The sequence below is a fragment of the Dryobates pubescens genome, chromosome 19 (assembly GCF_014839835.1).
Source record: "Dryobates pubescens isolate bDryPub1 chromosome 19, bDryPub1.pri, whole genome shotgun sequence".
NCBI classification, from domain to species: domain Eukaryota; kingdom Metazoa; phylum Chordata; class Aves; order Piciformes; family Picidae; genus Dryobates; species Dryobates pubescens.
Genome location: NC_071630.1, coordinates 20,322,642 through 20,344,748, shown reverse-complemented (window position 1 = coordinate 20,344,748; position 22,107 = coordinate 20,322,642). Strand labels below are relative to the sequence as shown.

At 37.8% G+C, this 22,107-nt stretch overlaps 1 protein-coding gene across 2 annotated transcripts in view; it reads right to left on the bottom strand.

Moving 5' to 3' along the window:
* The window catches only part of CHD9 (chromodomain helicase DNA binding protein 9), an 89,473-nt gene that overhangs the window by 38,132 nt on the left and 29,234 nt on the right, over nucleotides 1-22,107 (bottom strand). Inside the window, exons 1-4 of one of the 2 annotated variants that reach the window (XM_054170173.1) lie at nucleotides 12,940-13,340; nucleotides 11,375-11,709; nucleotides 2,536-2,647; nucleotides 89-235 (exon numbers count right to left, since the gene is read on the bottom strand). In XM_054170173.1, coding sequence (XP_054026148.1) covers nucleotides 89-235; nucleotides 2,536-2,647; nucleotides 11,375-11,709; nucleotides 12,940-12,969 — 624 coding nt within the window. In that variant the 5' untranslated portion in view covers nucleotides 12,970-13,340. Of the gene's footprint in view, nucleotides 1-88; nucleotides 236-2,535; nucleotides 2,648-11,374; nucleotides 11,710-12,939; nucleotides 13,341-22,107 lie in introns of those variants that run through there. The other variant, XM_054170172.1, reaches the window with a different exon arrangement.

The following is a 22,107-nucleotide window of genomic DNA, read 5'->3' as shown; positions in this document are numbered from 1 at the left end:
GATTACAACAACTAAATAATTAGTAATGATAATGTATTACTTTCAAGTTATGAAGTCCCCACTGTAGAACAGTGCAGCTTTTACTTACCACAAATAACTGTAAAGGCTGTTCAGCAGGTAAAGGAGCAGAATTCTTCTTGATTTTCACAGAAACTTTAGCTTCTTCTTCTGACTGTTTTCCTTCTCCTTCTTCGGCATATTTTCTCCTTTTCACTTGACGATTTGATCTTCTCTTCTGTGTGCAAGAGAATTAAAGCAGAGGTTTTATGAAACACTTTTCTCTAACATGAATTGCAAGTTTTGGGACACTCTAAACAATACTTCAGCTATATCCAAAGCTGGAGGCCAACATTTGATAGAATGCCACTGCTTGTTGCAACACACTGTAGTAATCAGAAGAACAAGTTATGAATAGCACAAAACTCCAAACCCTGTAGGTCATACTGGCCTCTGCACAGCAGATACCAAGTAACAGACTGCAGCACAGAAACTGCATGTGCGGTATGAGGTGATAACATAAAGAGAAACTTCAGACTTAGACACATTAATGTGATATAAAATGTCACATAATGGTTAAAAATAGTTTGCTAGCAGAAGTAGAGCTGGAGTTTGTTTTGTTTGGGGATTTTTCCCCTTTTTTTAAAGAATCCACCTAGAAGGAACAGCACCAAATGATGTATGAATCAGGAAAAGAAGGATTAGGAACCAGGTTCAAGTTTTACTCGTTAAGTATTTGTTGAATTTTTCAAAGCCTAATGAGGCATTAACTGGCATGTTCAGTTAACAGATCTATGTTCTCCAATGTAACCTGAGCCGTTTGAAAACAAACTGCGTTTCCCTGAGAAGCATGGCAAAAACAAATGCTCTAATACCCAAAATAAAGTAGCACCACACGTTTTCCCAAGAAATAAATCAAGGTATTTAAGCAAGACACTCACTGTGAAACTAAGCATACACAATTATTTTGGGGGAAAAAAAATGCCTCAAACAGCCCCCCCACAGCTTAGAAATAGACAGCTGTTTATAAAAGAATAAGCAAATCATGAAAGTGTTCTATAACTAAAAGAGAGAATGAATTAATGCAGCAAAACAACTTCTGTCTTCAGTGTTACATTTCTTCCAAACTCCTTGGAAAATAAACAGGGAACAACTGTAGCATGCTGCAGTATAATTTTTTTTTCTATCCCATGTCACTCTATCTCTACCCTTTGTTCCCTCTATGCCAGGATCATGTGACTTGATGAAACTCAGTATCCACAGTAGAACTGAATATGATCCTTATGCTGCTAAAAGTCACATATTCAAAACCCTCCCCCAAAATACATGATCTTCAGTCTTTATTTTTTGTTTTACAAATTCCTACCTAACTGATCAAAGAATACTATTGATATGCTACAGTACTTGAGAACCACCAAAGTCGCTTTCACCTCCTTCAATGTACTAAGTGAAATTCCTGCACCAAGACATTTACCCTGATAAATAATTTTATGTTCCCTTTGAAGTAACTTTTACCTGAGATAAGCTATTGCTTAAGTTTAATGAAGTCATTCTGGGAAATGGCTTCTGATCCTTTTTTTCTCCCCAGAATGAAGATCTGTGAAATACTAAATGTCAATGCAAACTCTCCCAATTGTTTTTTGACATTGTCACCAAATAATGCAATTAACTTTTATTCAACGACACCTTGTTTTGAATAATGTTTTCATCTCTGTGGATGAAATTGCCACAGGATAAAAACCTGTGCAGTTCCAGCATACCACCTTTCCTTTAATGCAGTTTGCCCTGAAGCAAAAAGGTTACAATTCTGTTAGTAACATACACATAAATAGGATATTATCTCTTACAAATAGTTCATACTTCCTTGTGCCTAAGTTCTGTAAGCAATTGGCTATGCTATTGTAATTCCAAGGAAAGACATGCAAAAAAACTGAAGCAAGCAAGATACAAGGGAGATACTGCTCAAAGGAATGCTCAATCACTTGATCTGGCACTTCTTTCGCAAGTATTCCACAAGCAGCTAGCACCTATCAGCACATTGTTGACTGCTGCCCTGAGATCCAACAACTCCAAGAAATCGATTCTATCCATTTCCACAGAAGCAAAGCTGAGAACAAACAGTAGATTTCAAAATACGCCTTTTAAATGTTCTTGAAGAGCAAGTTTCACTGATATATATCCCTTCCATCAGGCAATCTCGGCTTTTTCCCCACAAAGTCAGCCAAAGGAAGGAGGAACTAACTGCCAGCTCAATAGATTAGTATTTATATTCTCATCTCTATGAACTTCTGCACTGAAATTAAACAAATATAATTAGGACATTGATGTCCCATTACAGAAAATGGGGACTCAACTGTTTGACTTCATGGTTTTAAACTGGGAAATGCAGCTGATCATGTTTAAGGTAGGACAGACAGCAGTGAGAAAGTAACAGTCATTGTGTCAAAAGGATTAACCATTTTTGGTTGGTTTTGGGGGGGGAAGACCTGCAGAAATAACACAGACAAATTTAAAAGGGAAAAATTCTGACTTGCTTACCTGTGAGTCTTCATCTTTCAGTGGCCGCTGTGGAGTTTGCTTAGCATCAGACAATTCATCTGAAGATTCATTTTTTCTTTTCTGCTTCTTACCCAGTGTGATGATTAGCTTTCTGTTAGAAAAAAGCAGCAATATCTAACTGAATATCATGTACTAGTCTACTTAACTTCAAGACTACATTAACACCACATCCACTAGCAATTCCTCAAAAAGCACCATACTCACAACAATGAAAAGTACTTCTCCAAACAAGAGAGCTGCAACTTCACAGTAGACAGTCTTTCCTAGTACTGACAGCCCTACAGGCAAGCAGTTACTTCACTATCACAAACTTCTCTGTATCCTACTTAACCTATAAAGGTGTGAGAGAGATGCTAAATCTAACATTCATAATGACTACACAAACTAGACAAAGCATAAATACCACTTGTTCATAATAAAGTACTTGCTGTTATCATCTACAATTTATCACTGCAAATTCATCTTATTTTTACTGCAAAAATTAGCTATGGACAAAATCTAAAGCCATTAAAAAGTGTCTGACACTCAAAACTTGTTGTGTTTAATTAAGTCATTTAATGGTAAAAGCAAGGGAATTGCAAGATTTTTTTGCCCTTTAAAAATATAAGGGAACCTGTATTCAATACCCCAAGATTCTATTAAGAATCTGAAAACCTCTCAGAATGTTGAGAGCCAACACTGTGCTATATAAGTCTGTTAAATTCTAATGAAAAAGTACTAATTATTTCTTTGCATGGATTTAAAGGTTATGCTGTAATATCAAGATCCCAATTAATCTGATTTTATTTTACCTAAAGGGTGTCAAAATACTTATTTTTCCATATTTGAAATATGCCAAATACTTACCTTTAAATATATTTTCAGTAGCATAATAGCAAAATTATGACACACTATCCAATAAAAATCAGATAAAAAGTTGTCCTAAACCATGTATTTTACACAGTGCCTAATTATCAGATCAGTGTATCAGAAAATGAGCTAACTGTTCCAGCATAAAGGTCTCTTCTGCTGTCATACAGAACAAATGAAACAAGAATTCAGTCTTAGTATTGGCAATACAAATTATTTTACATCAAAGTGGCATCAAATATATTTGCCACCTGAAAAGCTGCTGATGAGGGGAGGCAGTGGTTGAAGCAACTGTGCATCATGTGCTTCTATCTGCTATTCTCAAGGTAAGAGAACTAGCACATTCTTTACCATGTCCAAACGGTCCACACACACTAAATCTTCAATTACCACATGCAATGAGTGGCTTGAGCAACAAGGCTTACAAAAGATTTATACAGGTACATTTTACAAAGCAATGAGCATTTCTATTGTTTTTCAATTCTTAATCACTAGGTATGTCCAGTGGAAAGGTTAAAAAAAACCCAAACAAACAAACCCAAACATTTTCCAGGCTCCTATTTTTTACTTCTAGTATTAAGTGAATGGCACATGTTGAAATTAAGCTGCAGTAAGCATGATCACAAATCCTGCTTGTGCACAGCTGTTCATTCAGAATTAAATGCTGGTCCTCAAGTCCTTGTTTTACATTTGGTGTTCCCAGTTTCATTATTACTTAGAAAACATTTCTTAATTACAGGAAATAATTTCAACAATGAACTCTCCGGTTTTCCAACTATCTTCCAGAGTAGCTAAAGTTTTCCTCCCCATTTTTCAATCTCTGATTAGGAATTTAGTTTTTTTAAGACTACCAGATTCTCAAGTATTTGTCCAATATGATTGTTATACATAGAATAAACCAGCTTGGAAGAGACCTTCAAGATCATCGCGTCCAACCCATCAACCAATCCAACACCACCCAAACAACTAACCCACGGCACCAAGCACCCCATCAAGTCTTCTCCTGAAAACCTCCAGTGATGGTGACTCCACCACCTCCCCAGGCAGCCCATTCCAATGGGCAATCACTCTTTCTGTACAGAACTTTTTCCTAACATCTAGCCTGAACCTCCCCTGGCGCAGCCTGAGACTGTGTCCTCTTGTTCTGGTACTGGCCGCCTGGGAGAAGAGACCAACATCCATCTGTCTACAACCTCCCTTCAGGTAGTTGTAGAGAGCTACATGCTTTCCTTGCACATTTTTTCCTCTCATTCTATGTAGTCCCCCCTTGCACTCACTTCTTGCTCTGCCACTACCATCTTACACACAACATTCCATTTCTCTGTCATCTTCTGGGTCTTATCCTGATCTTGCATTCCCTCCTCCAGTACTTCTCTTGAAAAGAAGATCCTTGAAATTTTGACACTTTTTGTACATGTTGCAGATCAGAATGTTTCCTCTTCTGCAGGGATGTTGTGCCAATGAGAGGAATAAATGCAGTTTCACGTCTTTCTGATCCAGTGCCCAAAATCACAATGCTCCTCACTATCAAAAACTGCTGAATGACAGTGTGGTGCTAAAGTCATGCATTTCTATTAGTTAAAACGCAATCTGCTCATATTTTGGCCAAAAAATTATTTAAAAATCTGCTATGTGAAAACAATGATTTTCAGATGCTTGTAAACTTTATCAATTCTGTGAAAAATTTTCACAGAGAGGGCAAGTTCTCTTGCCAGTTTATAAATTTCTGCATAAAAGTATAATGATCTTTGGCTAAAATTCCTTTTCACACCCCAAAACAAACTGTTCTGAAAAGAAACTCTCTTCTGTTTCCATGAGAAGGAATAAGCATGCTGGAGAGACAGAATACAGAATATTTCTAGACTCCCTTGGAATTTCACCTTCTCTTGCCTTTTAGAATTTTAAGTGTATCATATTACATGCAGCAATACTGCAGTTAATGTAGGTTTCCTCAATATATATTCCCTTCTATAATTTCAAGCTGAAGTGAAGACATCAATAAACCTAAGCTCATGGAAAAGCTTAAGAAAAGACATTTCACAAACTATTATTACTTCTGATCCTTAGTACAAGACTTCTAATGTGATTTAGATGCACAAATGGCTTTAGGCAAGGCCACTTGCAAGCACTATTTGAGGAGCAATGCAACTTCTTTCTTATAAATTAAGAACCAACAAGATTCTGCTCTATTCCCCTTCTGCTTGGCAGTAGAGAAGGTGACAGAAGAGTTATCAGCACTTAGAACAGCTTTGAAATGATAAAGAACAGTCTTCAATGCTTTCTAAACAGTGAAGGTGAGGAAGCTGTATTTTGAATTAGTACCTTTTGGATTGTGCAGAGATTTTTTTTAAAGCACTCCTATAGTTTTATTCAAGCCAGCAGCCATTTCAAGCTCATACAATATTAGAATAATAATGTAAGAGAACAAACAAGTCTTTAGTTTTTTATTTGGTAAAACCATGCTTGGATTAATTTGTTTCACCATAGAAATTTGTGATTAGATCACTGAGACCAAATTTATGCACCAAAGCTAGAATCTAGGAGCAGAGAGAACTTCACCAAGAATTTACAACTCAGCTCATGCAAAGAGATCCCAGAAAAATGATGACATTTTGAATGTCTGCCAATTCTGAAATCATGACAGAAGTTTATGATCTAACCCAACAAAAAGATTCACTGAGCATCTTTTCCCCTTGAGTGCAGATGTCCTAGCCAACATCTGCTTGACAAAATACAACTCATAATGCAAATACACTTTGAGCCCTATACATTAAACGACACACAAACAGCATAACAGGTGAATCACTTCCTTTCTACACCCCTTCTCCACGTCTCCTTTTGGTATGTGAGTTTATGAAGGTTTCAAACCATCTCAATAGCATTATACCAGTAAGTGATCACAAAGATTTTCTGTCAGGGTCTTGAAACCTAAAAAATGCTGTGTCTTGTAAGCAGTGAGACCTACTTCCTGACAATGAAGACATTTACTAATCTGAGCAGTGAACAGGAACACACAGAACTTGCAGTATTCATTACCACACAATTCAAGGGTTAACTAAAAAAAATAATAAATGAAATCACTATTGCTCTTTCAGCACTTGAAACAACACAAGTCATTTCTGATGACAGAAGGCAGTTTTGAACTTAAGGACTCACCACCCTGTATAAAACTTTTGTAAATTGAATTATTAGGAATTGGGGTATTTATTTATTTAAACTCAGCAAAGGGAAAAAAAATAAAAATCCTGCAAGTACTCTGCTTGATATTGTCCTTTACATCACCAATGCAGAGCTGCTGCTTTTTATCAGGGCCATGATATTTAATTTTATGTTTGAGTAGGTGGGAATACAGTGAGAGCTATAAAACGTAAATGCCAATCCACTTTTTTCAACAACAGAATGTTCACAAATTCGTAATTCTTCTATCATTCATATCAAGTGGCACACAGACTTTTAAGTTGAAAAATGCATCACCTTAAATGGAAGAAGTAGAATTATAATCAGTTAGGGGAAAAACTTATAAATGGAAACAACTTCTACGCAAAATTATTAAGGGTTTAAATAGATTTCTAAGTATCAACGTGCCTTGGTAAATAGCCAGAATATGAAAACCGGTTCTGCAGTCCTCAGAAAAATTGTGAAGTTATACATAAGGAGTTAACTTGGTCAGTAAAAAAATGCATGAACTAAACTGGGTACTTAATTTGGCAACACTAAATACATTACACATGCATTCTTCTAATGATTTCTGACAATGCTATCAGTAATAGAGAAATTTAGTCATCTTTATAAATGCTCGTGGCACTGAAACTTAACTGAACCCCGTTCTAAACCATTTGAATGAAATTAACAGGCATTTCTTTGACTTCAACATGTCTTAATCCTCACCTTTGTAAAGAAATAACATCCTGCCTAGAAAATAACTGCTAGTAATTTATAATCATGCAATTGTTTTTTTCTGCACATGTAGATTCCTGAGGAACAACTAAGGAAAATGTTAGGAGTTAATATGAGGTCCTCATACATACCAATTATTTCTAATAACCAGTACATACCAATTATTTTTAATTACCAGGGGAAATGGGAAAAAAAAACTGCTTCAAAATCACCATCATCCTCCTATCTTCTCAACACGTTAAACCAAAACACAGTAGTCAAAACTAATCTTGATCCCAGATGAGGGCTACTCAATTTCAGTAAAAGCTGTATTGTATTACATTTAAAAGCACACCTATTGTTTTCTCTTTTTACTGATAGCTACTAGGCCTCTTCAGCAACCAGTGTTTCGGCTCTACCACATCAGCAATGCAGAGGATAAAATTTTCACAGATGGACAACTGTAACTCCACATATGCTTAAGAGCAATATAGAATGTGCTAAACAGGATATGCTAGAGATAGAACCCTTCTAAGATTCCAGTAAAGTTTATAGTCACAATTTAGATAAGAGTTTGCTGTTTGAATGCCAGACCAAAGGAGGTACAGTTGTGTTCCAACTGGACAAGCTACGTTTGGTGCTAGAGGAGATGTGAAAGATCAGATTAAAACCATTCTCCAAACCCTTCTCCAAAACCAACCAACCCCCAATATGTTTCTTAGTAGCTTCTACACTTTCTGCTCTTTATTAGCTTTCAAATTAAGCAGGAGTCATCTGAAATATCTGTCTGACTTCAGATCTTCTCAAACATCATCTGTGCTGCCTCGAGCACCAGCCTGGCTCAAAGAATCCAAACTGAATCAGCATATTTCAGTTACTGCCAGTTACATGTTTGCAGTAGGAAAACCCAACTGGAATCACAGCAGAACTCCTTCTAAAAAGTGAAGACAGACTTCTAACTGTTTTCAGGTTTTCTTCTTTGGAGTGGATTAAAAAGAATGTGGCCAGTGAGTTGAGGAAGGCTCTCCCCAGCTCTACTCTGCCCTAGTGAGGCCATATCTGGAGTACTGTGCACAGTTCTGAGCTCCCCAGTTCAAGTAGGACAGCCACAAGGACAATGAGGGGACTGGAACACCTCTCTGATGAGGAGAGGCTGAGAGACCGAGGACTCTTTAGCACCCAAAGGAGAAGACAGAGAGGATCTTATCAATACGTGTAAATGCCTAAACAGGGGAGGTCATGAGGATGGGGCTGGGCTCTTCTCTGTGGTGGCCACTGACAGGACAAAAAGCAATAGGAACAAATTATAATACACAAGGTTTCACTTGAACTTAAGGAGAAAGGTTTTTTTTTTTTCTCCCTTTTGAAAGTGACAGAGCACTGGAATATAGGGTGCCCAGAGAGGTTGTTGAGTCTCCTATGGAGACTTTCAAAACCTGCCTGAATGTGTTCCTGAGCAATCTGATCTAGGCAAATCTGCATTTGCACAGAGGATGGATGATGATCTCCAGGGGCTCCTTCTAACCCCTACATATCTGATTATTTTTTTTTCCTGCTTAAATGCAAGCAATGCCATTTATATAACTGTCTCCTTTTTTAAAGTTTCTCTCTCTGAGTATAAAAGTAATTTTCCCCATTATAGACACATCTCAAAAATCCTTATCTCCAAGAGAAAATCAAAAGTTTTCATAGAATTGAGGTCCTCCCTTCCCCTTCTAGCCCAAAATAGCACTTGTCTTAAATTTATTACTTTAGCCTGGTAAAATTTGCTTCCAAAACTCAGCCAGAGTTTGTTTCATTTTAAGATAAAAGAAAAGACACTGGAGCAACCCACACATTTTGACAAAGTAATTCCCAAGATGTGATCAGATTAAGAATTATTTTTTTAAGAAAAGAGTTCTGATTTAATCCTCTAAATTAAATATTTTATTAATTCTACTTTTTTTTTTTTACTGCCTTCAAAAAGACAAGTATATCCAGTCTATACCAAATATTCTTCTTATGTAAGATCAATAGTTACATCTGCATACAAAAGAGTTTGGTAGGACTACTGTTTTAAAAAAAATAATCCTCATGGCCTTCTTGAAATTGCTGCTCTTCAAACCACCATGATAAAATATGAGCTGTTTAGCAAAGAATGTAATATTATACATGAGTAATATAAAACAGTGCTAACAGTGTATCAACACATGAAGTTGCTTCAATACAAAAATTAAGTATGTGGATGCCTCAAAGCATTTTGATTTACTGCTCTCAATCAAAACAGAAACACTGCAGAGTGTTGATACATGGCTCTACAACACTATTCACTGTTATTCAACAGGATCTGATTGCTAAATCTTCAGGAATGTGCCTCACATAGTTAAAGCAATACCTGGCAGCATGATTGCTAACAGAGTGCCACTGAGGCATTAGTTGACTGCTAAATAATGGGGAGGCAAATCTTCATAGTTCAATGCAAAAATGATGAGGAGTTGACCACACTTAATTAAACAGGAGCCTTTCTAGCAGGCTCAGTATACTTTGGATCGGATACAAGTAAATACGGTTAAAAACCAGTCTGAGAAATGCTTATTTCACAACCAATGCTGTCTCATGCAATTTTGAAACCCACCCTAACTGCTGTGCACAGCTAAGCATTTCATGAGGACAGAAAACTTACTGCAGAAGTATACATGGAAGGCAGTGGCTTCTTCCACTTTTTTAATTAAGACCAGGAAAAATACCACGGAAATTCCGTAATATTTTTGGCAGGTTTTGCTAATCACCCAAAGAACAAATGCAAATTCCAGGAAGGGCAATTCACAGACAGCCCCCAGAAGCTGACACTGTCTTCTGACAATCCCAATCAAAAACGAAAAATAAAAATTCCTGTTATAGAACAGGAGAAAATTTAGAAATTCACGTAACGTGAAAAAAACAACAACTTTGGAAGTGCACATCCAAAATCCCACTTCAAAGAAAAGCAAAGCAAGATCTATACAGCGTGCTAAGGAGCTTTATGAGCAGCATTCATATGCCAACCCATTACCAGAGGAGAAAGAACTTAAGACCACAAAGGTTCATGGTAAGAAAATTGAGTTTAGAGCAGTAACCTTTTTACTAAAGGATAACTTCTCAAGGAAGTTGTTTACTTCAAGCATAGCCCTGATGTCTAGAGGAAAAAAAAGAAAGGAAAAAAAGATGTAGAGAAATAGGCTGATGAAAAGAACATTCAGTTCTGCTCCATACACTTGAGAACACACATATGTATATGAGACATTTAAATTTGGAGAGATATGCCAACTAATATTTCTGCTACTGTAAAGAGAGGACAGATTTAAAAACCAAAAATCAGACTGTAGCTAAGATTTCCATTTCAAGTCCTGCCTGACATGCTTAACATGGGAAACTACACCGTTTCCTTTACAGTGGAGAACTAGGTTAGGTCCAGAGCCAGAAGACACACAACCTACTGCATCCCTGTCCTGAGAGCATTCTAACATTTTAAGTCTTTTGAGAGCTTCTTGTACCAAAGTATCCACCCAGCTTGACCCAGCTGAGTCTACACCATTTTTAAGAGGGACGATTAAACTGATAGCACGAGACTACAAAGTGCTTAGGGAACAAATTTTCAAATATGCACTTTAATTTGATATGAAAGATATCTCTAAGCATATTCACTTGCTAACAAGTTCATTAAGCTTCTCCTTTCTGTGCCCGCAGTTTATGACGAGCACTGTATTGAAGATACATGCCAAAATTGATAAAGACAGCATTTATAGCATCAGATAAATTTAATTGGAAGTCGGAACTGATTACAACACTAGATTAAAGATATTCTGGTCTTCTCTATGCTTCAAAGTAAGTACAGAGTATTGTAGGGTATGAATTTAAAATAATTCTCTTCAAAAGCACAGTCCTACAATGATTTTTATCTCCACAGAAAACAGAGCACTCTTGGTCCTGAATGAGTGAGTCCACATATGGACTTAATCAGGAGGAATTTTGTGTAGGCAGTGGAAGAGAACATTTCATTATCAGTAAGCACTTTTCATTTTAATCAAGGATTTACAGTCTGAAGAGAAGTAAAAAGACATTTTAATCTACTTACCCAATTTTTGTTTTCTCTTTAATTTTGGATGAGGAACCAGTTTTCGGTTTTTTGCTCTCCTTGTCCTTTGGTTTGGTTTTAACTTTTCTACCCTTCTTTTCCTCTTTTCCTTCAGCTGAAACACTGGGGAAGTTTTCAGGACTCATTACTCGGGGAATGTTTCTCTCTCCTCTCTCTTTCGCTTTTGCAATCGCTTCAGATATTATGCGATTTGCTTTCTCTTGTTTACTTTCCAAGTCTGCTTTTTTCTTCTGCTTCTTTTCAGACATTGCTCTCACCTGGGTATTCTGCAGCTTAGTATATGATCCTGAACCATCAGTCTTCTTAGAAGGAGGCTGTAAGAAACAGACAACATGTAAGCATCACCTCATTTTAAAAATATAAGCATTTTCTTGAAAGAGAAAGTGCAAATGTTTTTGATCTGGATATGCATTTAAGAAAGATTACACTGGCAGGATCTCACGCAGACAAAAAAGAAGGAATCCTGTTTATACCACAGAATGGCGTGGGTTTCAGAACAACTACACCAATTGTGGGTTTTAAACAACCAATCCATGTACTGGAAATCAGTTAAAAAATATCTTTCTAAAAACCTCTCAGCCTCCTTTACGCCTCTGTAGTTAAAGACAGCAATCCTTAAAACCTTTCCATCATTCCCATACATTTGACAAACACCTCCAACATCTCGAGTAAATGTTACTCTCATAGAATGTGAAAAAGCAAGTACCTCCCAAAGGTAACAGCATCAGTATTTTGCCTCTGCCAAGGTATCAGGACCACAGTTACCTGAAAGGAGATTAAAGCTCTACAAGCCTAACTCGGTGCTAAACAGACCAGATGCTCCAACAAAAATCAAGATTATAAAACAGACAAAATGACCAAACCAAACGTAAAACTACACAGCTTTGTCTTCATAAGAAGACTAGAAAGCAGTATTTCCTTTATTTAGATCAACACAAGACCAATGGCTAAGTTAGAAAAATCTAACTTGTCTTCATTTTTCAGGTTTTCAAGCAACATTTCATCGACGCAGAATTGTTTACACTGCAAATGAAATATTCAGATTATCAGCCTCTCTTTAAACAGGCTAGAAGACATGTTTTTGCTTTCCTCCCCTCCCCCCTTTCCTCTTTGAGGAATGGAAAGAATTTCCTATTCAAACACACGAAAAACCCAGCAGATAACAGTTCTGTTACGTTCTCACCCGTAAATGCGCCTCTGCCTACAGCATGAAGAAGAGCCACCAGGAATTTCCAAACACATTTTCTGGCCAAATCCAGTGCACTTCACTGGATACATTTTCTATACGTGCCTCATGAAGGGCTTCGCAGCAGGGCTGCAGCACGGGGAAGCAGGCAGGGTTCAGGATCCCTCTCTAAAATGCCACCTTAAGGCCTACAGGCTATAACAAATAACCAAGACCCGAGAAAACAGCAACAAGCTCAAGATGGCGATGCAGCACGGCTCCCGCAGCAGCAGCCAGTAATAAGGAAGGTTATTCAATCCCATTAGCCTTTTAGCCCAAAGAACCCCTCCTCCTCCCACTCATTCAGGCTTTCACTTACCCTTCCTCTTGGCCTCTTCACTGAAGACATTTTTGGCGTCAGACAAAGGCTTGCCCTCTGCTTTTTCAGCACCCCAGGCAGTGCTCAAGAGAAAAGCATTGAAAGAAGATTGCTAAATGGCCTATTTAGCGAGCTGCAGCCAAGATACGCACAACCCTCCACAAACACACGTTGTGATTTATCAACATATTCCTCCCTTGGCAAGCACACATCCACAGATCCTCCAGCGCAGGTAGGGCCAGAGCCGCCTGCCTGCCCTCCAGAGCGGGGCTGCAGCCACGGCGGGAAGCGGGTAGCCGGATTCCAACAAAGCACAGAAAGAAATGAATGCACAAAGCATCAAAATGCATCAGCATGAATATTAGAGATGTCGTTAAAAATACTGACTCCTTCTGCGGAAGTAGGCCAGCAGATGGTGCTACCCGTTATTATTCCATTAGACTCCGCAGTTTAACCCCCAACGGGCTGCTCTTCCCGACATGTGCTGCCGGCTTTAACTCTTCCTTTGCCACCTCCCGCACTACTGCCGCCAATGTTTCTCGCATGGGTGGAAAATCGTGGGAAGTGGGCGTTCTTCTGTCGTAGCCTTCACTTCACTGCAACTCTGCAGTTCCAGTTCTCCCACGGAAACGGGGCTGGCGGATGGCAGATGGGGGTTTGTGACTAAAATCCAAGTCTGTGGCCTCAAACATACTTTGCTCTTCAAAAGACTTTTTAAAATTTTAGAGCTTGTTTGTTTGCTACATTGAATCCATTACTATAAGCTACCAACAGTGACTGCATAAGCATTTGATTCCAGATTCCCCTACTTCCTGCAAAAAAAATGAAGGCCTTGGTTTCCTCCCTCTACCCCTGCCCAGACCCACAGGATGTTTTGCTGTGAAGACCTCCTCAGGACACAGCTTTATGCTGAACTACTTCTCATTCCAAGCGTGATTTGAAGTGCTATTTTGAAAGACCAGGCAGGTTTTTGAATACATACTGTGAAATCAGATGAAATAAAACCACAAAGAAGCAGCGACAGGGTTTTTCAAAGGTTACCAGAAAACCAAGAAGCAGCATTTGACACCATAGCTCCACCCCATCAATACCCTTTAGTCTCAGAAGTCCATTAAAGAATGAAGACACATCAGGACTTGATTTCTGTGTTTTCATAATATGTATCTAGACTTCTGTTATCTGACACATGTATTTCTCCATACAAAATATAAAATATTGCAAAGATTTTGAAATTAAGATGAGGTCTTACACTTTATCAGAATGTCACTTCTAATTAAGATTTTAAAATGAAGTTCATTATCCACTGAAAATGCTGGTGGTACCAATATACATGAAATGGACTTCAATTCAAAGAGATTTCTATACATATGCAGCTTAATCACAAGGATAATTATTAAATTTTAATTTTACTTTGGAGAACTCTAGCCAAGGTGTTTCTACATTATAGTTACAGTATCTATAACAAATTGCAGTGATTTATCTTTTAGTTATTACTTCATAACTCAGTAAAAATGCTAAATAATGTAGTACTTTGCATTTTGAGATCAGCAAAACCAACCTAACAACAACAAAAATACTCCTGATGTACTCTTGGTACAATTTCAGCTCCAAGCCAATTACTACTAAAGCCATTACAGTTGAAGAATTTTTAAAAGGAACCACTACGTTCTTGAAAATTGCTGGACCAGAAACAAACAAATAGCTAATAATTAAGTAAGCACGAAAGAAATGGTGGCTCTCTCATGATTATTTTCCAATAATTTTCCCAAATATTCCATTGCTTTACCAAAAAAAGTTTTTAATGGCTTATTTCCTCAGACCTCCAAGCTGCCTCCCAGGTTATTCCTCAACAACAACCACTTTCTTGCTGCAGAACTGTGAGTTATGCTGGGTAAGACTAATCTATGTTTTCTCAGGCTGACACTTAGCTGCTTGCTCCACAGTATTATTTTTGTCTCTTGCACTGCACAAGCAGTCAACTATTTGTTAGAGAACCAAGAATGTACTTTTAAAATTTTGCTCTGACATTTCTAACCATATGGAAATGACATTCATGAAGATGCAGGAAGGCAACAGCCAGCCATTCTAAGCTAAATAAAGATGTAATGAAACCTTCATCAAGGAAGTCACCATTGTCACAAAACCCCAAACTGGAAAGCAACACTAGTGTTTTGAGATTAGAACCCCCACAAACACAGTTGAACCACAGAGCACAATACCTGCATGTACTTAGCAATCAAAGCAACAAAAACAATCTAATTCAGCAGAGGTCTACTACTCTGATAACAATATCATACTTCCAAGAAATGTGTGGCTATAAAGCAAACAAACAGATGTAAGTCAACATGCACACTGAAAACAATTTCAAAAGCTACATGCATCTACAACAAGAAAGACAAAACCTGTTGCCAAGCCATCACCACCACCCCTCCCCCTTACTGTGCAGAAGGCAGAGATCAAACATCCTGAAGAAGCATATCCTTTTGCCAGCAGCTTACGAACCTATTCCATCTATCAGCGTTAAGAAGTTCTTAACTGCCAAATGTACAGGAGGAGGTGGAAAGGAAAATCCTGAGGCAGCCATGTACTCAAAAACTGGAGATTTTATTTGGAAAAAAAAAAAAGTGTTTTTACTTTTCATGGTTTCAAAGATAATGATCCAAATTTAACTGAACGTACACCAACGTAACATTGTCTTGAGCTGTACTGAGAGAGCTCCAGGGCATCTGCTGCTGCTAAAAGCCTTGCCAAGCAGCAGCAGAGTGCAAGGAACAAGCCTCCCGCCAGTTCCCACCGCTCCCTGTGATCCTGTGGGCAGCAGGGGAACTGGCAGGAGTCATGTCAAATTTACACTGCTGCTGCTGCCGCTTGTGAAAAGCCATTAACAGCAGCAGGTAGAGGCTGTACTGCTGCTCACATGGATGCGCTAGCCCTAAAAATACTCAGGGTGGAACGGATAAGACAACAGCTGTAGACTTCACCACATATGCCCTGATTCACAGCAGCCACAGGAGCACCTTCTCAGCAGTATTCAAGAGAATTTGGCATGTTTTGTTGCATCAGAAGGCACACTACCTATGTCTAAATAATATCTTAATTAAACTAATGCAAAAGCAAGCAAGTTACCAGACAGTATCGAGAGACAAAGTCATCACAGTAGTCTTCCCAACAGCTCGCAACTCTCCTCAGTTACATCCATTCTGGATATATGCTAAGAACTGGTAACATCTTTCCCTGGAGTTTTAATGAGTCACACATTCACAATTCAATTATATAAAGCAGTTTTAAAGAAAATAATGATTTTCATTTGTGGATCTACTCATCCAAACACTAGCTACCACAAAGAAATAAATTAGGGTCATAACTAGTCTAACAATAGAAAGCTATAAATTCACAGTGCCTGGAATGCTCTTATGATGTCTACTTGGTAGCACTACACACCTGCAGGAAGATGCATATACCAGAAGTCTCCAGAGCATTTGAAATTCTTGCTAGTCTACTAGGTCCCTAGGAAAATCAAGACAACCTTGACATGAACTACCCTGAAAGATGACCTTGACATCAGCTACCCCGATAGCAGCTAAAATTAGCCACCTGGAAACCTGATCTTCATGCATTACTGCATCACCTTTGACCATGTGTAGTAATAAATAAGGATTCCGCTTTTTGTGTGTCAAGCCACCAAAACAGTATCAATAGCACAACTGCAACACAAACAAATGAGCTGCATAACTGGTGATAACTGATAGTCTAAGGGTTTTGTCCAAATTACCATCACATTTCTTCAAATTAAAATCACAGAATTTGTGAACTGCTGCTGCAGGGAAAAATCTTAAAGGAATGTCCATGCAGCATTTGAATGATAAAATTGTATTTAGGAATGCAACTTTGAAAAAAAAAACACAAAAAGATGCATGAACTGCACTGAGTGACTTCTGAAATTCCATTCTAGTACCCTGAACATTTTTCCTCTAGTACAGTCTGCATAAATAACACTAGTGATTTTTAATACTAGTTTTAAAAAAAGTGTCTCTCTCAAGAACAAAAAAAACCAAACACCCAAACAAACAAAACCCACCAAACCAGGAGCTCACACCCTTGACAGAGTCAACTTGCAGATCCCTTATAACATAAGCACGTGTCACCTCAGACGAACACAGGGAAGTCTGCTTTGCTGAACACCAATCCCAGGAAAAGTGGGTTTCTTTAGTTGATGGGAAGATCACCTAAACGTACAACGGGGTTTCTTTTATACATTAATGAGCCCCCCACTTCAGAATTCCTTCTGAACTGCTTTTTATTTTCATGTTCAACAGTTGCCCCAAGCCATCTGCTGGGATTGTTCTACAAAGCCAGTAGTACTGGCAGATGAAGATCCATGGGGTTCTCTCGTTTTTCTGTTTTCTTTGGCGCATATGTGGAGCTATTACGAGAGCCAATGAAGCATTCAAAATTGTGGGTTTTTTCAATCTGCTGATAATACTCTTCCTTCTTTTTGTTGCTTATCATCTCTCATGAATGTCTCAAAGTGACATAGAATCTCAAGACATACACACATGACATCTAACTCAAATTGAAATAAATGTGTTACAGATGCATAAAAGGAAAAGGTATGGGGTGAAAAAAATAACCTCCCATATTTTTCATCTCTACTGTTGATAAATGAGTGAGCAGTGTTGCTGGACAATAGTTTTTATCTGTGTAATAGTTACTTCAGAATGTAAGTTTGGTTACTGTGGTTTGTACCTCTCAAAAATTATATAACACCAAGATTATGAACAAATTTTAAACGTATGTGAAAACCAAAACACCTTAAACTAGTCTTATTTCTGCGACACAAAAAAACACCTGCTCTGCATGTCACAAACTCTCTGTGTAGTGCTGTTTCTCACCTAAAGCTATAGAACCCAGTAATACCACTAACCACGTTTCACCATTGCTATAGCCAAGACTGTGATTAGTAGCAGCTTCTTAACCTCTGATTAAGGCTTTTTTTGGAGAAAAATCAAGTCACTGCCCAATGTAACCAGGTGCTGCTAACCTGGTCATGCTGCAAAGGCAACATTCGATCTTACACAGTCAGCCCACAGCACCCATAAATTTCCTTTTCAAAAATCTTTTTTGAAAATAATTTGTGGGGCTCATTGCCAAATATAGATTTTTTTTCTGAATATTTAGTAAAAACACATGTGCAGCTTCCACTGTATTCTTAAAGGAGGTACTAGGTAACAAAGCATATTATATTGCCAAGGAATCGGAGAAACTGGGAACTTCACCCTCCTTGCTCTGCCAAACTACTGCATTGGGGTTGTGTCTGTTTTCAGTGGCCCAGTGTTCTGTGCCCATCATGTACCCACTTCTTCAGTTCTGGTCTGTAACTGTGAACACAGCTGTTTAGAAATTGGAATAACATACCAATATAACCTACTGCTTCAGGAACATTCCTCAGGTGCTTTTTTGACACACAGAACTAGTAACTCCAAGTACCTGCACTGATCTAAGTCTCATGCAGTATGTACCTTTTGTTCCACCCATGGAGCAGGGTCCCCACCAGAAGTCCTACTAAACTTAGTGTGAGAAAATTTGGGCCTCCAATATATGGGGGGGAAAAAGCCCAAACAAATGTAATGATCATATTCTAGTCAACCAGCATTGTGGATACACAATAGATTTAAATTACTAGGCTCAGACCAACTTCAGTCATGCCATACCGCTACAGATTTTCTGAAGCCTTTAAGACTTATCCTAACCTATGGGTCAAAATGTCTTTGCAAAAAAGTTGCACCACTGCTTCTTTCTTGCACTCTTGACCAATCTTACCTGGACATGTTCAGAACTGACTTCTTTAAAACCAGAGTTGACTCAACTCAATACTCTATAAAAGGAAAGGCAGGTTTCATTTCACTGTTTGAAACAAGTCCTGTGTGAGCATCTGGAAATAAACCTGTAACATACTTCACCAAATACTTATGGGCAAGAAAAATCACACAGACCTTCCTGATCTGAAAAGACTGGTTATTAGAGTTCAAAATCCCCAATTTAAAGACCAACAAACATATTGATCTGCTGAAATCTCACATCAAAGACATTCTCAGAGGGTACAGGTAAAAGCTCCTTTTGGAACACACCCATTTTTACAACAGGAAAGCTTTTATTTAACAGGTGAAGCCAGACAGCTTCTAGAACTGTGAGGAGAAGCAGCAAAAGAGAACAGTTCTCCCCAGCATTTTTAATGACCTCTTATATTTCAAAAAAACCTAACATTAACTGAAAGTGCCCCAACTTCCAGGCTGCCATGACTGCAAATAGGTTCATTTAAGTAATCTCTCACACCAGTGAGTGGTGCTTCAAGAACCTGCTAAGTCATGTTGGAAAAGATCAGAATAAGCTGTTATTTTTTTGGGCTTGTTTTTTTTTTTTTTTTTGGGTAGGAAACTTTACATTCCTTTACAAGGTTAAATTAATTTTCTTTCTGTATTATATTTTAAATCCAAAGTAGGGAGACTCATTGAACAGATTATTAAAGGTAAATATAAAGTGCAGTGAGGAATGCTATATGTAATTTTTTCTGTGCTTAAAGATCTGAACTTTAATTTTGATCAAACTACTGAAATGGTTTGGTTTGTTTTAATGTCTCTGTGATTTCAAAAAAAAAGATGAAAACTTCTATTAAACTCATGTTCTCTCTTCAAACAAGAAAAATATAATAGAGTATGAAGATACCTTATTTCCTAACTTTAAGATTGGTAAAGGGAAAACAAAATCACATCACAAAATGGAAGCAAACAAGGGAAAAACCCTACACGACTTCTGGCTGGAATAAGTTTGGGTTTTGTTTTCCCTCTCTTCAAGGCAAGTCACCTTTTCAGACATTTTCCAGCAGTTATTTTTTGAGGTTTGGAAAAAGAAGAGAAACAATATACTAATACTTATTACACAACTGCAAGAACAAGCACAACCCAAAAAAAAAAACCCTAGTCATACACATATTACAAAAAATAATTATAACAGGATGATTCAGTATTCCATCTTTCCAGTTTGCAAACATCAGATATGTTGAAAATACAGCACATAGCAACAAAATGTACCAAGTATAAGCTTACTGTGAGCAAGATTTTCTAGTCTTCCTGCTACTGCCTGCTGAATTTTTAAAAAGCAGCAAAATGAATAAAGAGGGCAGACAAATGCCAATACCAGCACTGTGAACCACATCACTGCTGCTCAGCTGTCTACAGAGCTCCGAATGGTAAAGCAGCAAAAGGAACTACACAGACACCAGTGTACTTCTTCCCAAATGCTCCTCAATCTAAACTATCCCTAATGGCAACTAAAACCCCATGCCAGTACAAAATACCACGCATTTTTAAATGTAAAATAGCAGTGGAAACTAGTGGCTCGCTCACTCCCCCCTCAATTGGATGCTTCATCACTGCACTCAAGGCATCTTCATGCAATTACACATGTTTGTTCACTACAACTTCAAACCTCACTGCCTGCCCCAAAGAAACACTTTATGAACACCTTCACCTGACTGGCCTTTTTCCCAAGTTGCTTGATCTAAACCAAAGCAGTAATATACATTAAATGCACCCCTTTGCCTCCCCTAAAGTGACAGAACTGTTGTCCCTCTTAGAGCAAGGCACACTCCTGGCCCTAATTGCAACGCCCATTTTTGTTAAACATTCTTTAACGAATGACTTAGAAAGATGTAGCTTTACAATATTCAACTAGGTTGTTTTTCAGTTCTCAGGTTACAGTTATACATGCACACTCAACTGCAAGTGACAGCTGTTCAATTTTTATGCAGTTTGCTTTTGAAAAAAAACAACCACCAAGGCTGTACAACCATGCCATACAAGTTGGTGCATTTATCCTGCCAAGCTCCTAGCGATTTCTAGCCCATTGATCAAATTTAGTCACATTAGAAGAACAGAAATCTCAGAGACACCCCCACCACTTACATGAAGCAAACAGACAGGTAGAGATATCTTACTGAGTGAAATGAAACATGAGCTCAATCCTTCTTGGACTTCTGAGAATCCACATAAGACATCTCAATTACAGTAACCACAAGCTGCAAAATCCAACACTTAGACACCACATAATCTGCTCATTCTTTTTCTCCGTACTTCCATGTAGATTTTCATCTCACAAAAGAAAACCTGAACATAAGTTCTGCTAAAGCAGTGCTAAATGGGCCTTCCAATTACTTCCCTCCTCTTCCCTCTCCTCTGAAGGCATTCAAATTCATCAAAACCCATCTGTGGGAACACCATGTGGAGCCATGTTTCTTCAGAAGAGACTTTGACTAAGTAGCTAAAATATTATTGTTTTAAATTTACGCTTAGTAGTATATATTATTCTTATATCTTCCTTTTTTTCTTTCCTACCTGTGTAACTGAGCCTTTTAAATGTGCACCTACTGACAGGACTTCTAAAGAAAATTGTTTCATTACATAGATTAAGAAATAGCTAAATAAATACCTTTTTTTTTTTGGAAAGGCAAATACTGTGGAGTGTACTTGTTCATTTATGATAGTATTTAAAATGCTGTTCCTCTACTAGAAATATTTTTTCTACACATAATATTCTCTAGTGTTAAATTATAATTGAAAAGAAACTTTTCAGTGTATGAATTAACATATATTCATTTTGAAGTTTTGAGGCAATTGTATTCCCAGAAATGCTAGGTTTATCACTCTACCCTCTTCAAAAACAATAAAAATTACTCAAGCCCTATTTCCCAAATACAATAAACATCAACCTCAGAAGATGATTGCTGCAATCATTTACATTTCTAATGATCAAATCCTGAAACTAAAAATCATACAGGAAGTAAACAGTAATGTATTCTAAAGGTCTCGTCCCGCACGAAAAAGACAAATGCCAAAATTCATCTTACACTATGTTGGGTGAAGGAAAACTTCCAAAACATTATCTTTTTTTATGACACACAGGAAGTTTGCCTCTAAGGGGAAATATTCTTTCAGAAATTGCCTGTCTGGAAAGGAGAGAGATCTATAATCATACAGCAGCTTACTTTAAGGCCTTATGAGTCACGACTAAGCATTAGCACTTTTCCGAAACTGCAAACATCATCAAAAAGCAAAGCAGCAGCCAAACAAAATCCAAGGTTGTCTTTGCCTAGAAATACAGAACATGGAAATT